The sequence below is a fragment of the Zingiber officinale genome, chromosome 5B, assembly GCF_018446385.1.
Source record: "Zingiber officinale cultivar Zhangliang chromosome 5B, Zo_v1.1, whole genome shotgun sequence".
NCBI classification, from domain to species: Eukaryota; Viridiplantae; Streptophyta; class Magnoliopsida; order Zingiberales; family Zingiberaceae; genus Zingiber; species Zingiber officinale.
This window is the reverse complement of record NC_055995.1, coordinates 61,270,391-61,290,531: the sequence shown is the minus strand read 5'-3', so window position 1 is coordinate 61,290,531 and position 20,141 is coordinate 61,270,391. Positions and strand designations below refer to the sequence as shown.

Genomic DNA, 20,141 nt, shown 5'->3' with positions numbered 1-20,141 from the left:
GTGTCTCCAAGCTGGATCATGAGATTGTTGTTTTGGTGCCATTACCTATGCATATACAAAAAGTAAGGATAATATACATTTCTTGGTATTGATCATCATTTTATAATGTCAAAAATGTATTTATCATTGTAAATTTACAAATTAAGTATATAAACTATAAACAACAACTTCTGAAATTTGAAATAATCTCCTAAAAATATTAATTCATCTTTCTCAATTTAGATTGATCAGAATTGCACAAGATTAATAGTATTTTATTAGGAATCATAAACATGACAACATACCTTTATCAAGATTTTTAAAATAAATGACTTTAATATTTCTAAACATATTACAAAAGTACAAAAGTTAATATTCATGGATCCAAATTTTAAATTAATTCTAAGATAAAAAATATTATCTATAATAAATATATAAATTAGCAAAAAGATATTATTTTATATATAATAATTATACAAATTAATTAATTAATTAATTATTATTTTATTTTAAAAATATAAAATAATAAAAATATCAAAATATAAATTTAATTTATTAGTTTTTTTAGAATTTTTATTTTTTTAGAATATTAGAATATAAATCTGAATTTTTATTATTTTTTTAAAAAATTAAATTAAATTTTAAATAAAAAAATATTATAATATATATCTGAATTTTTATAATTTTTTAAAAATTTTAAACAGATTTCTTATAATTTTTTTAAAATTTTTAAATACAATTTAAAACATTAAGAATTAATTTTTCAGAATATTAATTAAAATTTGATTTTTAAATATATTTTAATTTTTATTGAGAAAATTTAATTAGGATTTATAAAAGCCTGTTTGGAATATCACGCCTACCTTAGGAATTGTTATAAATCTAAATTATAATTTATTTTCGTAAACTCACGCACATGCACGGCGCACCCGATCTCGCCGCTGGGAGCGATCACGCCGCTCGGCAGCGGCGGATCGCAGGGTCTAGCGGCGCCGAAGGCGTCGCCGGATGCCTCCGGTGGCCTGCGATGCATGCGAGACGGGACAAATAGGGAATCGTACCTCTGCCGCTGCTCGCCTCGCCTCGCCTCGCCGCTGCTCGCCTCGCCTCGCTGCTGCTAATTGATCTCTCGCTGGTACGTTTTATAGGATTTTTTCACGCGACAGAAGGAATCGAATCGATTCCTTCCGTCGCGCGATCGATTACAAAAGGAATCGATTCCTTCTGTAATTGAAGGAATCGATTCGATTCCTTCTGTAATCGATCGCGCGACAGAAGGAATCGATTCGATTCCTTCTGTCGCGATTAATCGATCGCCCGCACGTATCACTAGCCGAAATCGCTGCGTGTCGGGTGCCGGTTTCGGCCGGGTGACGGAACAGTAAAAATCGTCCTCGCCGCCCGGCACGAAACGGTATTCTTTTCCCTGCCCTGGATTGTCCACTTTTATTTTTAAGATAAGGTACATAAATATATTTATTCTAAATAAGGAGGAAGTGGGATGTCGGTGAAAGCTATGTGTTGGATAAATCAAATTCATTTAATTGTATTCTCCAATAGCAGTTCATACATGCTTATTAATTCCTCCTGGGTCATACATGATGGTAACTTGAACTTAGAAGTGAATTTCAAGAAAGTGCAAACCAAATATTCATAAATTTGCTGTTATAGACCGTGGGCAAGCCCATGCAACAAAAGGAAATCTGGAGCCCATTAAATACAAGAAATACACGCACGACAAATTTAGAAAGAAGGGTGTGTGTCCCTTGAGTGATCCGAACTTCTCCACACATGGGGTGAAAATGAAAAAAAGGCAGCGATAAAATTACCTTCAATCTCCTTGATAGTACTTCAAGACAAAGGCCAAATAATAAGGGTGATAGTAGATCTCCTTGCCTCAGTCCCTGCCATCCATTGAAGAAACCGTGAATGCTGCCATTTAGGCTTATAGAATATGAAACTATGGTAACACATTTACAAATCCAATCTCAGAATTGTTGGGGAAAATCAAAACCAATAAGTGTCGGCATGATAAAGTCTCAATTCACCGTGTCAAAGGCCTTCCGCAAGTCAACTTTAATCATGCATCTAGGGGATATCCTTTTGCGAGCATACTTCCGCAGCAATTCATGTGCTAGATTGATGTTGTCTCCTATGGAATGCCCCAACACAAAAGTTGCTTATGTCGGATCCGGATCCAGTAAGTTGCCCATAGCTGTAGCTAACCGGTCAGCCAAGATTTTGGCAATAACCTCATATAAAATATTGCAGTAAGATATTGGTCTATAATCCGCAACCCCCGGGGCATGATCGGCCTTTAGAACTAAAGCAATCAAAGTATGGTTCTATTGCTTGAGAAGTTTACCAGATCAAAAGAATTCCTGAACCCACAACAATGAAATCTGGCCCGACCATTTCCCATGCAGCAGTGAAGAATTTTGCACCATACCCATCCAATCCCGGGGCCTTGTCCACACCTATATCAAATAGAGCATTCCTGATTTTATCTACCATGATTGGCTTGGTAAGATCCGCTACTTGGATATTGTTTAACAGCTAGCTCGGAAGCAACAAGCTATCCATTTCTTTACATTGAGCCGATTTACCAAACAAGCCATGAAAATACTCCACAAATTCGCTAGCCACCTCCTGTACACTTGTTGTTTGTTCCCCTATTTGTTTTGTGAGCGTGATAATGACATTTCTTTTGTTGTTCCTCTTCACTAGATAATGGAAAAACCTTGTACACCGGTCTGAGTTTCTGAGTTATACATTCTTTGCTTTTTATTGATAGAATAGATTTTTTACTTCTCCAAGTAGCGTGACCTTCTTCCTTAAGTGTCCATAGTCAATTGGTGCTTCCCTCCTAATAGTATGATGTGTTGGGCTGCCTCTAGTTCATCTTTTGCCCTCCGAGCCTTTTCGGAAATGTGCTAGAAATGCTTCTTATCAAGCCCTCTCAATCGGCCCGAGTCTAGTGAGTTTCACCTTGAGGTTGAATTGGGCATTGCCTTATACAGGAGCTTTACAAGAATCCTTCACCACACCTTGAAACTCTCCATGTAGTGCCCACATGTTGAAGAATTTAAAGGGTTGATTAGGGGCACGATCCCGGCCAAGAGTATGTACTATACCACAAGAGCGATTTGATAGGCATCCCAGAACCATGAATTCTACATAACTATCATAATCAGCCGATAACTATTGTGAGTTTACTAGATCTCGATCCAATTTGCAAGATACCACACCATTTGTCTAAGCTAAATGACAACCAATTGAATGAAGGTCCACAAGGCTGTAAGCTTGAATAAAAAGTTGAAGATCTCTCATTTCATGATTTATAACCGGCAACTCCCCTTCTTTTTCATGGATAGATAATATTGAGTTAAAGTCCTGCAGGAGCAACCAAGGTTCGTTTATGTTCTCACCAAGTTGGGTAAGACCCTCCCACAACGGTCTTCGAGTGACTATAGCGTGCAATCCATAAACAAAAGTAATCAAGAAACCCCTCCCTGTAATTTTGACACTTGATATGGTAGTGCATGAACCATCCCTTACCATAATAGTGTCCATGTCAACTTGTTGTACATCCCAAAGAAGCAGTATGCGTCCACGCTTAGAATAGCTGAAATTATTTACAGTTCCCGTACCTATGAATTTTCGTTGTAGAATTGGATCAAGGGCGACCTCATTGAGTTTAGTTTCTAGAAGTGTCAATACTTACAATTTTTTGTGCGACTTATGGAAGCCCTTTACGCTCCAAGTGGCGACCTTCATTGAGCATTTGTTCAGGATGCTCACGCGTGCAATTGCCTGCTATACTGAATATTTCCAGCAACTTCTACTGCCTCATTGCTTGTGCCTATGTTGAGGGTAGAGCTCTGCGTAGTAGGATTCTGCCCCACATGTACCTGTCGGGAGCTTTGATGCTAGGCACTTCCAATTGATCATCTTTGCCCACTGAACTTGCCGCCTCACCCCGTTGAGGTTGAGCCAATGGTGCTCTGCTCTGAATGCAATTGGGAAATATCCGGTTGTCTTTCAAATTGGCCAGGATCAGTTGGGTGTTCCACCGCCACCGCATCCACCACCTCTACTATGGCAAGTTCATTTTCTAGAGCTTCTTCATTTGTTTCTTCATCGTTTGCTTGTGGAGGGGCTCTTGGATACCATCCATGCCTTGAACGACATCTACCTCTCACAAATTGGGAGCATCTGCCCATTGTATTTCCTACCGGCTGCGATTGTTGTGTATTCCCTCTATAGTTTGCTTGATGTGGGTTGTTTGGAGGATTTTGATGATGAAGTGTATCCGAGAGTTAATCCCTTGAAGTCTACCATGTATATCAAAGTTGATGGCACAACTAGGGCACAATTACTACAGATTACTGATTTTCTGGGTTCTTTTTCTTTTTGGTATTTGGGTATTCATCTTGCTACAGAGATGCTACAAATTGCCAATTATGGGTCATTGCTTGATGCGATAACAAAGAATATAAATACATAGACAAAGCACGCATTATCCTATGCTGAATGCTTAGAATTGGTCAAATCAGTCCTCTAAGGTGTAGAATGCTATTGGCTCTCCATTATTCCCATACCAAGCAGGGTGATTGATAAAATCTATGGAATTTGTTGGACTTTTGCCTGGTCTTCCAAAAACCCATCAATCTCTTAGGCTAAGATGTGCCTCTTGAAGTAAGAGGGAGGTTATGAACTTGGGGATTTACAAGCATGGAATAATGCATTATTGTGCAAGACACTATGGAATATGTAATGCAAGACAAATTCATTATGGGTGTGATGGGTCCATCATCGCTACATCAAAGGAACTTCGCTACATCAAAGGAACTGACTTCTGGCAATGATGTTTGAAAGCCTTGAATTCCCCCGTGGCTAAGCGACTTGAGCTCAGTTGGTTCAAGGGTTGAACGGACAAGGAACAACAAACATGAAGCTGTTGGACTGGTTTACGGTGGAGAAAAATGGGACAACCAATGCATATGAGTTCTTACGGCCAAAGGGACCTACGATAACTTGGACATCAGTGATTTGGAATTCTTGCCCAAAGATCATTTGTTTTGTTTGGCTACTTGCTCATGGGAAGCTACAGACTGCGGACAGATTTGTATGTCTTACAAGAGTTGTGCATTATATCGGTTGATGGACTAATTGAATGCACGCATTTTCTTTGAGTGCTCCATTACCCAAGCTCTATGGAACAAGGTGAGAAGATGACTTAACATTCAATATGAGATATGAACGATTGGAAAACTGATGCAGATTTTCCAGCATTATAGAGGCAACCAGTGGCGGTTTCATGCATGATTTATCTTTTGTGGGAATGTCGCAATAGATGTCGTTTTGAGAATGATATATTGGATACTGATAGGATGTTCCACAAACTACATATTCATGCCTTCCGGTTTGTGGATCTTCATTGATTGTATGTCTGATTGTATGTCAGTTTGACAACTATATATATATATATAGCTATAGTAATCGATTTAGCTATGTGCACATCAAGAAAATTGATTTAGCTATAGTAATTGATTTTTATTTAAGTCAAGTATCTTTTATTTTTAAGTAGGATTGAGTCTAGTGTCTTATTTTTAGTAAGAATAAAACCTTTCTCAATGTTTGTTTTCTTCCTTTGTCGAAAAGGAACATTATTTAAATGGCTGGAATAATACAATAAAGATTATTGAGTTTACAAAAAGAAATCAAACCCCCTAGATCGAGATGTTCTCTAATCCTAACGAGCCTCAAATTATGCCTACCACCATAGGCTGACAAGGTTGTACAACCAAGAAGACAAAGATTGATTCCACTGATCAATCGGTAAACTGTCCCATTACGCGATTCATATCCTAGGGCCATAACATTTGCATGACTGGTGGGATCAGTAGCAAAAGAGTTGTGCTGGTCTAACCAGTATTTTCACTTAGGACTGGCTTTGCTTCCATGTTATAGATTTAATTAGATGAGCACTTCAATTTGTATATTTATGGTTTGAGAGACATTATGTACGAAGTGACATTGAAGCAAATGTATTTATTCTATAGAAAAGGTTACGGAATCTAATATTAAATGTCAGGTATATTTTGATATTCTAATTTCTTCTGACTGCATTCTTTATTATTTCTCTTATTATTGTATCATTATATCCGTATCTCTTGTTTAAGAAATTTTAGTCCTTTACATTATCCTTGGTATCCTTTTTCATGAGTATTTGATCACTGTTTCCTTAGGTATATCATCGGAACTGAATGGCTTGCACAAGCAAAGATTTCTTCCTGCAACTGGCCAAAATAATTCCTATGATGAACCGCCTAAAGAATCTGACAATACCAGAGCCTTGGAATTTGTTCAGGAAGTTCAGCAAATAGAAACAACTGAGCAAATTTCAATTACACCAGAGTATGGTGTTGGTGAAACCAGGGCTCCATCATGTGTTTCTTTAACTACTGAGGGAATGATAATTCCTTCTAAAGATGACAAGATTTCTCTTGATGATACCAGCCATATTGCTGTATTTGCAGAAGGTAATGATGACTACCCACTTTTTGTGCAGCAATTAGTTGATGAAACGTTCCAAGCTGGAGATGTTTCTTCTGTGATGAATGAGGCACAGCACATTTCTGAATATGCTTCTGCTGTGAGCTTAGATTATGCCCATGATGATTCAAAGGGAGGGATTGTTGATAACAATGCGCTTTCAATTGCAAATGATCCTACAACGGATGCAGGTGCTCATGATTCTATTAGTGCATCCATAATACACGGAAGCGTGGGCCCACTGGATACTGAATCCCAAAATGAACAAGAAGCTACGAACGTTGTTGCCACAAGCACACGACCACTGGACACTGCATCACTAGATGAACAAGAAAATATCAATGTAGTTGCTAAGTGTTTGACTGCTGAAATCCTGGGCCCAGCAGTAGATGATGCGTTCCATGAGTCTTATCCTAGTTTGACAACCAATTTATCAACTATTATCTCTGAAGGAAACACTTCTCAAGATGTCATCATGGATGCTGCAGTTGACAAGTTTGTTACAATTGTTAATCAATATGAGAATGGAAGTGTTTTAAATGCTTTAGTGGACAATGAAGGGCAGAGATCCATCCATAGTGAGGAAAATTTTACTACTGATGCTATCTGCTTGGAAAGACCAGAAATGTCTCCTAAAACAAATATTGAGAGTGAAAATGTTCCATCAGCCGTGGGTGAAAACTCTAGCTTCCAGGAATTTAACTTGGAGAGCGGTATGGTTGTTGAAAGCACTCCCATGGACTTGGTTACTGCAAAAGATTATAGTGTAAGTTCCTGACAGAGATCTCTAGTTTCAAGTATGATCCAACTAGATATTTCTGCACATTAATAGTGTTAATTTTACTGGGGAATAGTTTGTAAATATTTGTTACAAGTCTTTTTTTTCCATGTCTATGTTATGCAGTATGCATAAAGTTTGCTTGAAAGGATTTCACACTTGCAGTTAGGATTTTTGTACAAGTGCGCTGTTTGCTTTTTGTGTCAATTACACTGACTCACTTTTTCATATCAATGCAGGACTTCTGCAACACAATTGACGACAATGACACAGGTAGTCTTTTATCTAATTCCTCATGTTCAATATTTATTTCATTTTCTCTGTAATGTAATCATGATGGAAGTAATGTGAAACATACTATATTACTAATAACCTGCCACTTATGATATCTAGTCAAAATCAGTGGATCAGTCAGTTTACTATACATATTGCTCAACTCTTACATAAATGGAGCTTTGACATTTGAATTTATTGTTTTTTCATTCAAAGTTGACTTGCTTAGCTCAAATTGCCTTTTAGCATTCTGATATGATCCAATGTAGTTGGAAATTGTTTTTTTGCTTGTCCAGTATCTCAATTTTTCATAATATTTGAAGATAATTTTGGATAATACCATTGATAGGGAAGCATCCTATTGCTCGATACCTCGGTCTTTGTTCATGACTCTATTGTATCCCCTGAAAGCGCATGAGTGAGAAAAGGGTACTATATTTCGGTTTAGGATTTATTGTAGATGCAGTTTTAAGTTCAGGTTTAACATGCACACCTTCTAGTACTGTAATTATTGCAATTCAAGAAGAAATGTCAGGGAGACCACCAACTTGATTGTGATGCATTATAACAAAGACTATGGCGATGTGATCATGTGAGGATTTCTTTGACCTGAGAGTGCTTAGTAGATAGGCATGGAATTGCTACGTATGTTTTTTTTTAAAAAAAAATATTTGATTCAGATTGTCTGAAATTTATGGCTACGACATCCACATCAAATGACTGAACCACCAACAATGACTTGGATTTCTGCTTCGATAAAAGTTCACTCTGACTTGGCTTCTTAATGATCTAAGTTTGTGCTTTAGTTTTAGGATCATATTGTTAACTAAGTTGAGTTTCAACAATAGGAAACTGATCATTTTAATTCATGAACAAGCTCACCTCACGTTCTTGTGCTAGCTTTTACACAAACTCTTGAACAGGCTCGGTATAAACTTTTCTGCAAACTCAATTGTGGAACATGCTTTTGATGAATAAAGAATAAACTCAGATATACAACAACAATAAAAACCAAGCTTTTATCCCATTAAGTGGGGTCAATAAACTCAGATATAACCTTCAAAAAACCTCATGCATTTTGACATCTCATACGTTACATTGTTACATGTACATTTGTAGAAATGACATTTGTAATTGTAGAGATGCTGGCTGCATCATTCAAAAATTTGTTGAGTCCAATTGACTTTTGTAATTTAAACAATTGATGATAATGTTTCCATTTCACATAACTTTGTCTTGTATGGTTCCTAGAGTTTCTTAACGTAGACGACGACGACAATGATTATCATGAAGAAAATGATGTAGCACATGCTGAAGATGCATCACTCGAGAACAGTGGTTGGTCTTCAAGGACAAGGTGGGTCTTTTTGTCGACCTTCCACATCTTTAATTAGTTTATTTACTCCTTAACCTCGACTAAGGCACTCACAAAAATGCATCAGAGGCGTTGCTCGCTTCCTGAAAAAGGTGTTTGATGAAGAATCTGGGCACGGGAGGAAATCTGTTGCTATGGACCACCTTATTGCAGGCAAAAGTCGCAAAGAAGCATCAAGAATGTTCTTCGAAACTCTGGTATGCAAGTCTTTTCCTATCTCCTTTCTAGCTTTCAAACCTATTCCAGTCGTTTGGTTTTATCTACTTACTTTTCTCCTTGATACCACTTCATCACTTGAAAATGCTTCAAGGCTGATAATATCCTACTCTTTCATGATTCTCCCAAGACATTAAATATGAAATCCCTTGATATACTGCCAGTATCTGAAGAAAATTTTAAAATATATTCGCTGTTCAATTTCTATATTTCCAGGTGCTAAAAACTAAAGATTATATACATGTCGAGCAAGAGGACTCTTCCGGGTTCATCACAATACTACCAAGATCAAAGCTTCTCAAGGCAGAGTTCTAACTGACAATGGTGTGTCCCAAAAATCATGTTCATGTAAATTTAAGTTTTCTATTACATCCATATGTTTACTCCACCCCCATTAATTGTCAAGTTACTCCTTTTTTTTAATATGAAATAATCTTTTTATTGTTTACCCTTTCGCTCCTTGTAAACTCTTAGTCAGGGTGGAACACAGTTAGCTCAATGTGTTATTAGTACACTAACTACACAATTGTAATTCTGTGTAACTTAAATCATCTCATGCTGGTAGTTACTACAAGTCAGTCTCTACAGATTGCAGCAAGAGAATTGTCTGAAGTAGAATTTTAGTTCTTCGTTCAACTTCATGTAATGTTGTATCACTAGTGATATTTTATTCAAATTACTCTTTTTTTTCCTTTGGAAGAATGAATCAGAACAGATTGTTGTTTGGGGTTGTTCATGGACTCTGTTAATCTCGTTAATATGATACTTTCAGAAATCGACATAGTGTTTGAAGATGTCGAAACGGTGAGACTTGTTGCTGGCATGTAGGTGGTCCGAAACACGGCTACCGTTTGCGTCCTACTTGACTCTGTCGAAGAACATGTGCTTCTAAAAGATCCAAGGGCCTTTAACTAAGCTGATGATGTTTGCGGTCCAAGTTGAACTCAAACCAAATGAACTGGATGTGTATCGAGAGTAGTACCTTTGAAGTTCATTGGTGAAACATTCACTACACCGCCATTGTTTTTAATAAATTTATCTACTATTAGTTTAGTGCCATCACACTAATTGTGGTAAGGAGAATCAAGATCTAGCACAATATTAATTCTAAGATTGATGGTTTCGATGTTCCATATTTCATCCACTAGATAAATTTAAAAAACGTAGTGGCTTTTGATGTAACGTTTTGACTTCATAAGTAGTTAAATCATTAGGGCATCTACTGGTGAGTGTTATAATATTCATCATTTTATAAAGAAATATGGGGTTTACATGTCACATATATATTATATTAATATTTTCATCTCTCACATTCATTTTAATATTAACACTTATTATTGTGAGGTTCACATGCTACATATACATTATATTAACATATTCATTCTCTCACATTCATTTAATATTAACATTCATTATTATGGAGTTCACATGTCTTGTACACATTATATTAAGATATACATTCTCTCACATTCATTTTAACATTAACACTAATTGTTTGTGCGTCTTGTTGTCAACTCATTCATCTTTATTCTTAGTTTACATTAAATAAATATAATTTTAATTTTATTACACAATCTATTGAGGACAAACTCCGAGAGACGTTTAAGATGGTACAGACATATACTTAGACGACCAATAAATACTCCAGTTAGACGATGTAAAACTATGATAAACATGCATATCAAACGAGAAATAGGAAGACCAAAAAAGACTTGGTTAGCAACAATAAAATAAGATAAAATTTATTTAAATATAGATGATGATATAATAGGAGATAGAGCTTAATGGCGTAAAAGGATTCATACAGTCGACCCCACCTAATGGGAAAATGCTTGGTTGTTGTTGTTGTTGTTGTTACACAATTTAAATGATTATTATTTAAAATAAATACTAATATTATTTTTAAATATATTTATTATATAAAATAATTTTTTAAATTTTGTTAGTGTCATTTATTTAAAATTAAGATATTATTATAAACTTAAAATGAAGAAGTCCAACATATACAAAAATCACACTTTCATAAAATTAAAATAATATATAAATTAAACGTAGGGTGAAACTATAAAAATACTAATTTACATATGGTTATTGTATTATGATCAAATATATTCAATTAAGTCGACACGAAGTTGGTGATGCACATGACTATCACGTAGTTCGGAATTTGTTTGGAGATAATCATGAAATCCTCGGTTTGATCCCTAGATAGGTTGTGCGAGTTCATCACCTTCATCGTTGTACTAATTTTTCACGTGACTCCCCTCATCTCAACAATCATATTGTGCAAAATAATGCATGATAACATAATATGTTTTAACTTTTTCTGTACCAATAACGAGTTGGACCACTAACAATTGTCCATCGAGCTTGGAGCACCCCAAGTGCTCGTTCAACATCTTTTCTTCCCCCTCTTGTATTTTCTTAAACAATCTCCTCTTGGAATCTTCCGGGCAAGGAAAAGCCTTCACAAAAGTAGCACATTCTGGATATATTTCATTTGTTAGATAATACCCCTTCTTATATTGAGTCTTGTTGATCGTGAAATTAATCTCTGGGCATTTCCTATAAGACGTTATTGAATATGAGAGATTCGTACAACACATTAATATCATTATGTGAACCTGCGATACCAAAGAATGCATGTCATATCCACAAGTCTTGAGACGCGACCACTTCAAGTACAATTGTTGGTGATCCATAACCCTTGTAAACTGGTCTTTCCAAGTAATTGGACAACTTTTCCATTCTCAATGCATGCAATCAAGGCTGCCCAACATTCCAAGGAAATCATGCCTCTCACCATGCATTTGAAGAAGATGTTGAATATCATCAGCATTCGACCTTCTCAAGTATCGATCACTAAATAGTTCAACTACATGACCGTAGAATTTGAAAAGACACTTGATGGTGGTTGATTCACCCATGCATAGGTACTCGTTACGATGATCTACTGGGACTCCATAAGCCAATTGGCAAATCACAACTGTGCATTTTTATAGTGGTGACAAGCCTTTTCTTCTCACAGAATCGTCTCTCTACTGAAAATATGATGAACGACTCTCAAGTGTATTCACTATGCGATAAAATAAATCTCTTTGTATGTGAAGTCGTCTTTGAAATATTTGATCTGGGTACACCGGGTTTGTGGAGAAATAATCATTGAAGAGTCTCGCATGCCCCGCTTCATGATTTCTTTCGATGAACCTTCTTCTTCGTCGCATCTCGTTATTACTTTAATATGCTTCGACTATTTGTCAGCTTTGTTGAAGTATCAATAACATTAGCTCATTCCTCGGATCATAACCTTCGTTGCAACTTCAACTTGGACTTTGTTTTCACTTGTCGAGTCAGAGCTGGTGTTACTTGAATATTGAGATATTTTGGAGGAAATGAATTCAAGTGTATGTGTTTGGCAAATGGTATGTTCTTAGAATGAAGAATTATAGAGCATAAGGTGTCTATTTATTATTTCTTGTCAATAGCTATATTACAGCGATTATATTTCAACGGGTACTTTGAAAAAGTATGATAATAGAAAATTACATTAATTGAAAAATACAATAATCGAAATTACATTAATTGAAAACGTACAATAATTAAAAATTACAATAAATAAAAATTATATATTTCATCTCCCCCTAATCTCTTGACATAAATGTTCGTGGATGATAAGTTGTTCTTCTGTCATTTGCGAAGTGTCCTTCAAAAGGGTTGCATATTCCTTGAGTTGATTTTTGGCTAAGGCAACTTTTGTTTTCATCTCGAAAGCTTTTGCTCTCATCTCGACAGCTTTTGCTTTCATCTTCTAAACCTTGAGTTATTTTTGTTTCATTTCAACTTTAGTCATTTTTATGCTTGTATACTTAGTAAATTTTACAAATATATTGTCCAAATTTATTGTCATACCTTCAATGCCCGATTTCATTTTACCTTTTCCCTTTCTTTTTGCTGCCTTCTAACCCATTAGATGAGTTTTTTCTTCATTTAGGTTTACATGTAGACTCGCATATTGGTTAGATGAGGTGTTGCTTGCCCCCGACTCTGAGATCCTTGCCTTCTTCGTGCCAACAAGGTGATCAATCGACTGTGGAGTAAACATTAGACGATCTTTTATGATTCTCCATACATGCTCTAGATTAAATGCAATGTTGTTATTCTTCTCGCGGTATTTTTCATACGCAAGCCGCAATATCCTCATCACTATGGCTACAATGATACGCACTATAAACACTATTGTAATTTGTGTTGAAGTGATATATCTTTTGTTTGAATGGTATTGTGCCAGTGCAATCATATGACACTTGCAATTCTACTGGGTGTACCTAGAGGATGACTCATTGTAGTAGTTTGCAACACGTCCTCAAAAAGCATCCACCTTTTGATCATTGCCAATGATTGAATCATCACTAATAGTGACCAATGATCTTGCTAAAATCTCGTCTTCAACCTTACTCCAAGTTGACCGCTTTCTTCTATCTACAGCGCCAGAATCCGTCTTCTCTAAATTTGTGAGTTCAATTGGGAATTCATGGTCAGACAGTTGAGTCTCCAGAACAAAGTCGGAGTAAATGGTTCATTTTTTGTCGGAGATGTAAAAGCATACCGATTGCATGTGGATTAGATGGATAATTTCATGGATATGGATAATTTGGTGGATATGAATTATATGGATTATTTAGTGGCTTTAGATTATATGGATAATTTTGTGGATATGGAAAATATGGATAATTTGGTGGATTTGAGAATTTTAGGAAGAATTATTTTCTAAAAAAATCTTCAGTTATTTTCATCCATTTCGAAGGAAAATAGTAGAGAGGAGATTTTTAGAAGGACTTGAGTGTTTGTATGATTTAAAGAAGTTGTGTAAGATAATGAGTATTTATAGATAAAATTTTATTTTTTTTATTAAAATAATCGTTAACTAGTCGTTGTATGGATTAACTAGTCGTTAACTAGCCGTTGTGTAGATCTACTAGTCGTTTATATTGTATCCAATGTTTTTATTCCACTATAAGAAAAAATAAAGGTGAAAGAACATGTGACAATTGTCAATAAGCTTAAGTAATTGAAAATACAATAGTAAGACAATATGTCCATTTGCCATGCTCAGCATTGAAGAAAAAACATGATGATAGTCAATGCCCAAAGATTCCTCAATCAATGTGCATTCAAACACTGAGTCACCAATTGTTTCAGTTCTGTTGGACCAGTTAGGGTCGGTAAGAGGGGATTGAGTTTATCTGTGAAAAAGTAAAACAAACACTTTTCTCGTCCATTCAACTCAGATTAGCAGCAATAGTATAATTAAAATAAATGACAAGAAAATAAAGAAAAAGACGCAGGATTTACTTGGTTACAACCTAGATGGTTGTTAATCCAAGGACAAAGAAAGCTCTAAAACTCTCCTTCGGTGAAGGCGGAGAAGCCTCTTACACTCGTTAATTGCTCAAACTATTACTAGTAAAAGAATACAGGAGTTTATTGATTATTTCGTAGGTCCAGGGGTCTTTTTATAGCCCTTGGGAAAAGTTATCCGTAGTTGGAAGGAACCTCCAGCGAGGCGTCAAAGGATAAAGCTTTATCTTTTAGCAACGGCTAAACTCAGCTTGGTTGAAGGCGCCTTCCATAGGGCTGGAAAACGCCTTCATACTGTTCATCGAAGATGCCTTCCAACCATGGAAGGCACCTTCCACAATGAAGGTGCGGAGGCACCTTCAACTCCCTTTGAAGACGCCTCCAGCAGTATTTTCAGCCTTATTTTTGGTCTTCTGTTGCTCTGATTGCCTGGATGATCACGACCATCCGAGATAGGGCTCACTCGAACTCATTTCTCGGTCTTCTCCTCGAGCAAGCTTTCGCTCTGGCTTCTCGTCCCTCGGAACATCGTGTACGTTCTTCTCGTCCACCGATGTACTCTTCCGCAGCACCTCGTCCCTTGGATGCACTGAGCTCGTCGGCTCCCTTCCCGTGCCATCCTTCTCGCTAGCTGCGTCTTCTACTCGTCTTCTTGTGTTCCTAAGCTCCTGCACACTTAGACACAAGGATCAAACATAAAATGACCTAACTTAACCTGGTTGATCACATCAAAACTACCACGGGGTTCCAATAATCTTTCCATTTTTGATATGCATCAACCCAGGTTCAAGTTCAGATAAAAACAATGCAATAAAAGTATTGTAAAGAAATAACATTTTAGGAACATTAAGTATAATGTTGCAAAATTCAAAATTTTATAATGTTACAAAATTCAAAATTTTCAAAATTCAAAATTTTAAAATCTCCTCCTAAACTTGTACATATTTCTCCCCCTTTGATCACCTAAAAAAAAAAAAGGAAAATAACATAAAAAGTTTAGAAAGTTTGAAATAAATTTTAGGGGACTTCAAAAAATTTCAATAAAGTCATACTTTGTATTCGACAAGAAAGAGTTTTAAAAAAAATATTTTGTCAATTCTAAAAGCTCGACTAATCGAAAAAAAATTTAAAATTTGTTAAATGATTATAACAGTAAATTATTTAATAGTTAGTCAATTAAACATTAAATTCAATAACTGACTTCCAGGCTGTGGCGAGACATTAGGCCTTCTTGGATATTGGAACAATAACCACTTTTTTAGACAAAGCCTTTTAAAGAAATTAATATTTAATTTTCTTTTTGATATTTTAATCCTGTTTTAAAAATTTTAGTCTAAGCATGACTTTGGAACCTAATATAGGCTCCTATTTATTGATTAATCAGAAATTTTGGAGGTATATAACTTCTGGGGATCTTTCTAATTTGACCCCTATGAAATCATAAATACCAGTTTAGTCTACCATACTTTCTAGATTTTTTTATTTTTGACAATTATTCAAATTCAAGCATGCATAGTCATTTTTTAATTTTTCGATTTCTATCTTCAATTTTGCGTTTTCTAATTTTAGATTATCATACAATTTTAGAGGGTATGCATTAGCTAATTGTCTTTTTAAATCAATACTTTCTTTTTTTAATTTGTACAAATTTTTAGAAAGCATTTTGATAAAATTAAAAGACTGCTCGGGAGATAGTGCACGTACTTCACTTATCTCATGATCTGATGCTCCCCCTTCATCACAGCTTTCCTCTGATGATCCTCCCCCTTCATCTATGCTCATTTCTGAGCTACTTTCATCTTTTTCTCGGTGGTTGGCTATTAAGGCTAGTCCGACGTATTCTTCGATCTCGGACTCAGAGGACGATGATTCATCCCATGTGACCTTTAAATTCTTGTGCTTGGATCTTGTTGGTGTTTTCCCCTTGTCCTTCTCCTTTTTCTTTAGTTTAGTGCATTCATCCTTGATGTGCCCTTCTTTGTTGCAATTGTAGCATTGGACCTTCCTTTTGTTTCGATAATCCCTTTTTGTCTGCGACTTAAATTTATTATATTGAATAAACTTATTAAACTTCCTTACCAACAATGCTGCTTCATTTTTGTCGATGGATGTTTCGGAGTTAGGATCTTCTTTCTTGGCTTTCAAGGCAAGATTGTTGTTCGACTTTGCGATTTCTTTAGAATCTGCACATAAAGTTTCGTGAAGTTCAAATGTAGAAAACAAATTCTCTAGTGTACTTACCTCGAAATCCTTAGAGATGTAGTATGCATCTACTAAGGATGACTATTCTGGAGTTCTCGAGAAGACATTGAGCGCATACCGGATTGCATCTCAGTTCGTTATCGATTTTCTAAGATTGTTGAGCTGAGTGATGAGTTCTTTGATTCGTTCTTGGAGTTGCGCTACTTTTTCTCCATTGTTCATCCACAGGTTTGTTAGCTAGGTTTCGGAGGATATCTCGCCTTGCTAACTTCGCTTCTGAAGTGCCTTTGTAGAGTTCTAGAAACTTCTCCCAAAGCTTCTTGGCGGCGTCGTAGCTGCCGATTCGATTGACTTCCTGGGGCGGAAGGAGGCTCAGCAGATGCTAACTTCTCTTAGAACTTTGCTTTACCATTCGCCACGAAGTCGGCTTGCTCCTTCTTTGTCAACTGATATTCTTCTTTGTCTTTTGGAACTACAAACCATATTTCATAATTAACAGAATTTTAAAATCTATTTTAAAGAATACCTCGATCCGGCATTTCCATTGCACAAAGTCTCCCTCGAATTTTGATGGGTGAATGCTTACACCGGTCATCGTCTCGTTGATTCAGTCGGCAGTTAGTCCTTCTGAGGCGTACTGGCTCTGATACCACTTGTTGGACTAGTTAGGGTCGGCAAAAGGGGGTTGGATTTATCTGTGAAAAAGTAAAATAAACACCTTTCTCGTCTGTTCAACTCATATTATCAACAATAGTATAATTACAATAAATGATAAGAAAATAAAGAAAGAGGCGTAGAGTTTACTTGGTTATGACCTAGATGGTTATTAATCTAAGGACAAAGAAAGCTCTAAAACTCTCATTCGATGAAGATGGAGAAGCCTCTTACACTCGTTAATTGCTCAAACTATTGCTAGGAAAAGAATACAGGAGTTGATTGATTATTTCCTAGGTTTAGGGGGTCCTTTTATAGTCTCTGGGAAAAGTTATCCGTGGCTGGAAGGCGCCTCCAGTGAGGCGTCAACCATGGAAGGCGTTTTCCACAGTGAAGGTACGGAGGCGCGCGGAGGCGCCTTCAACTCCCTTGGAAAGGCGCCTCCAACAATATTTCTAGCCTTCTTTTTGCTCTTTTGCTACTCCGATCACCTGGGTGATCGCGGTCATCTGGGATAGGGCTCACCCGAACTCATTTCCCGGTCTTCTCCTAGAGCATGCTTTCGTTCCGGCTTCTCGTCCCTCGGAACGTTGCGTACGTCCTTCTCGTCTACTAGTGTACTCTTCCGCAAATACCTCGTCCCTCGGATGCACTAAGCTCGTCGGCTCCCTTCCCGTGCCATCCTTCTCGCTAACTGTGTCTTCTTCTCGACTTCTTGTGTTCCTAAACTCCTGCACAATTAGACACAAGGATCAAACATAACAGGACCTAACTTAACTTGGTTGATCACATCAAAACTATCACGGAGTTGTTGGTTGCTATGCGGAATATCATACTAGTTCCCCTGTACAAAAAATTTGTACAAGTCCTGAACCTTTACTAACAACCTATTGTGTTCTTTAGAAATTAAATTAGGAATCGCAAACGGTACTTAATATTATTGATTCCAAATTTAACTTATCTATTCTTAATGGTTTAGACTTGGATTGCAAACGATGCTTAACATTATTGATCCAAATCCACCCATGTTACAAATTCAATTAAATATTAATTTCTAAAATTGGCTTCCAGGACTGCATGGCGAGGCACTAGGCCTTCTTGGGTATGAGATCATCCACCACCGCCTAGACAAAGCCTTTTAAAGAAATTTAATATTTAATTTCCTTATATAACCCTAGGTTTAACCAAGAGGAATAATATAATCGAATCACAAATTCGAAAAATAAAAAAAATACAAACTCGAATCACAAATTCAAAACCTAGAATCATATGCCTCTTGTGTTTGGTATTTCAAAAATCATACAAAAAAAACTAGTATGATGCGGAAAATAATTACTAGTTATACCTTCCTTTGCATGCAACAACCTGTTGATCTCTATCGTATTCCTCTTCTTATCTCGGACATTGTGTGGGCAACGATCTACCGAGATAAGAACCACCAAGCTTCCTTCTTCTTCTTGTGAGTTTCGACCACCACAAGAATTCCAAGAATAGATGAGGTTCGGCCACACCACTAAGCTCCAAGGGATGCTAGAAACAAAACCTCCTTTCTCTCCTTCTCCAAGCAAAATCCGACCACCAACAAGCTCCTTAAGAGTTGATGATGTCGGCCACCAATGAAGAAGAAAAGGAGGAGAGGAAGAGGATGAGAAGGGTCGACCACAAACCAAAGAAATAGAAGAGAGGAAAACTAGAACATAAGTTATGAGGTGAGGCACCTCTACCCTCTCTTTTATATTCTTTGGTCTTGGAAAATAAGGAAAGTTTTATAAAAACTTCCTTATTCTCTTAGCCAATGAAAGGAAAGTTTAATAAAAAATTTCCCTTTCAAACTTAATGTGGCCAGCCACCTCTCAATCATCCAAGCAAGGAAAGTTTTAAACACAAAATTAAAACTTCCTTATTTGTTTCCGGAAATTTTTAAAATAAAAATTTCTCTATTAATTTTCCCTTCGTGGTTGGTTATAAAAGAAAATTTTATAAATTAAAATCTCTCTATTAAAACATGTGGATGATTTCCAAAAAGGAAAGTTATCTTTAAAATTTAAATCTTCCTCTCAATCTACAAATAAGGAAAGATATCAAATCTTTTTTTAATCTTTTGTAGAAACTATAAAAGGAAAGATTTAATTTTAAAACTCTCTTTTAAATCAGAAGGATGATTACTGTTCAAAGTAAAACCTAAAATCTCGTGTTAACAGAACCCCACGAGTTACGCCTTTATATAGAAAAGAAAATATACACCAAAAGACTCAAATACCCTTTTACTTATTCTAACACTCCCCCTCAAGCTTGAGAATATAGATTATATACACCAAGCTTGTTACATATGTAGTCAATCCGGGGACCTCTAAGTGATTTAGTGAATATATCTGCTAGCTGATCATTTGAGTTGACAAAGCTAGTAGATATTTCTCCAGATATGACTTTCTCTCTGACAAAGTGACAGTCAACTTCAATATGCTTTGTTCTCTCATGGAAGACTGGATTTGAGGCAATATGCATAACGGCTTGGTTGTCGCATATGAGTGACATTTGTGTAACCTCTCCAAACCTTAGTTCCTGAAGTAACTGCTTTAACCATATAAGTTCTTGACTAGCAATATCCATAGCTCGATATTCTGCCTCTGCACTGGATCTTGCCACAACATTCTATTTTTTACTTTTCCAAGAAATAAGGTTACCTCCAACAAATATACAAAATCCAGAAGTGGACCTTCTATCAGAGGGAGATCTTGCCCAATCTGC

At 36.3% G+C, this 20,141-nt stretch overlaps 1 protein-coding gene across 1 annotated transcript in view; it reads left to right on the top strand.

Moving 5' to 3' along the window:
• Window positions 1-9,888, top strand: part of LOC121984438 (sister chromatid cohesion 1 protein 4-like) — a 28,360-nt gene extending 18,472 nt beyond the window's left edge. Inside the window, exons 10-14 of the mRNA XM_042537366.1 lie at window positions 6,231-7,303; window positions 7,555-7,588; window positions 8,840-8,945; window positions 9,031-9,160; window positions 9,396-9,888. Of these exons, the coding sequence (XP_042393300.1) occupies window positions 6,231-7,303; window positions 7,555-7,588; window positions 8,840-8,945; window positions 9,031-9,160; window positions 9,396-9,494 (1,442 nt within the window). The 3' untranslated portion in view covers window positions 9,495-9,888. The remainder of the gene's footprint in view (window positions 1-6,230; window positions 7,304-7,554; window positions 7,589-8,839; window positions 8,946-9,030; window positions 9,161-9,395) is intronic.
• The last annotated feature ends 10,253 nt before the right edge of the window (window positions 9,889-20,141 follow it).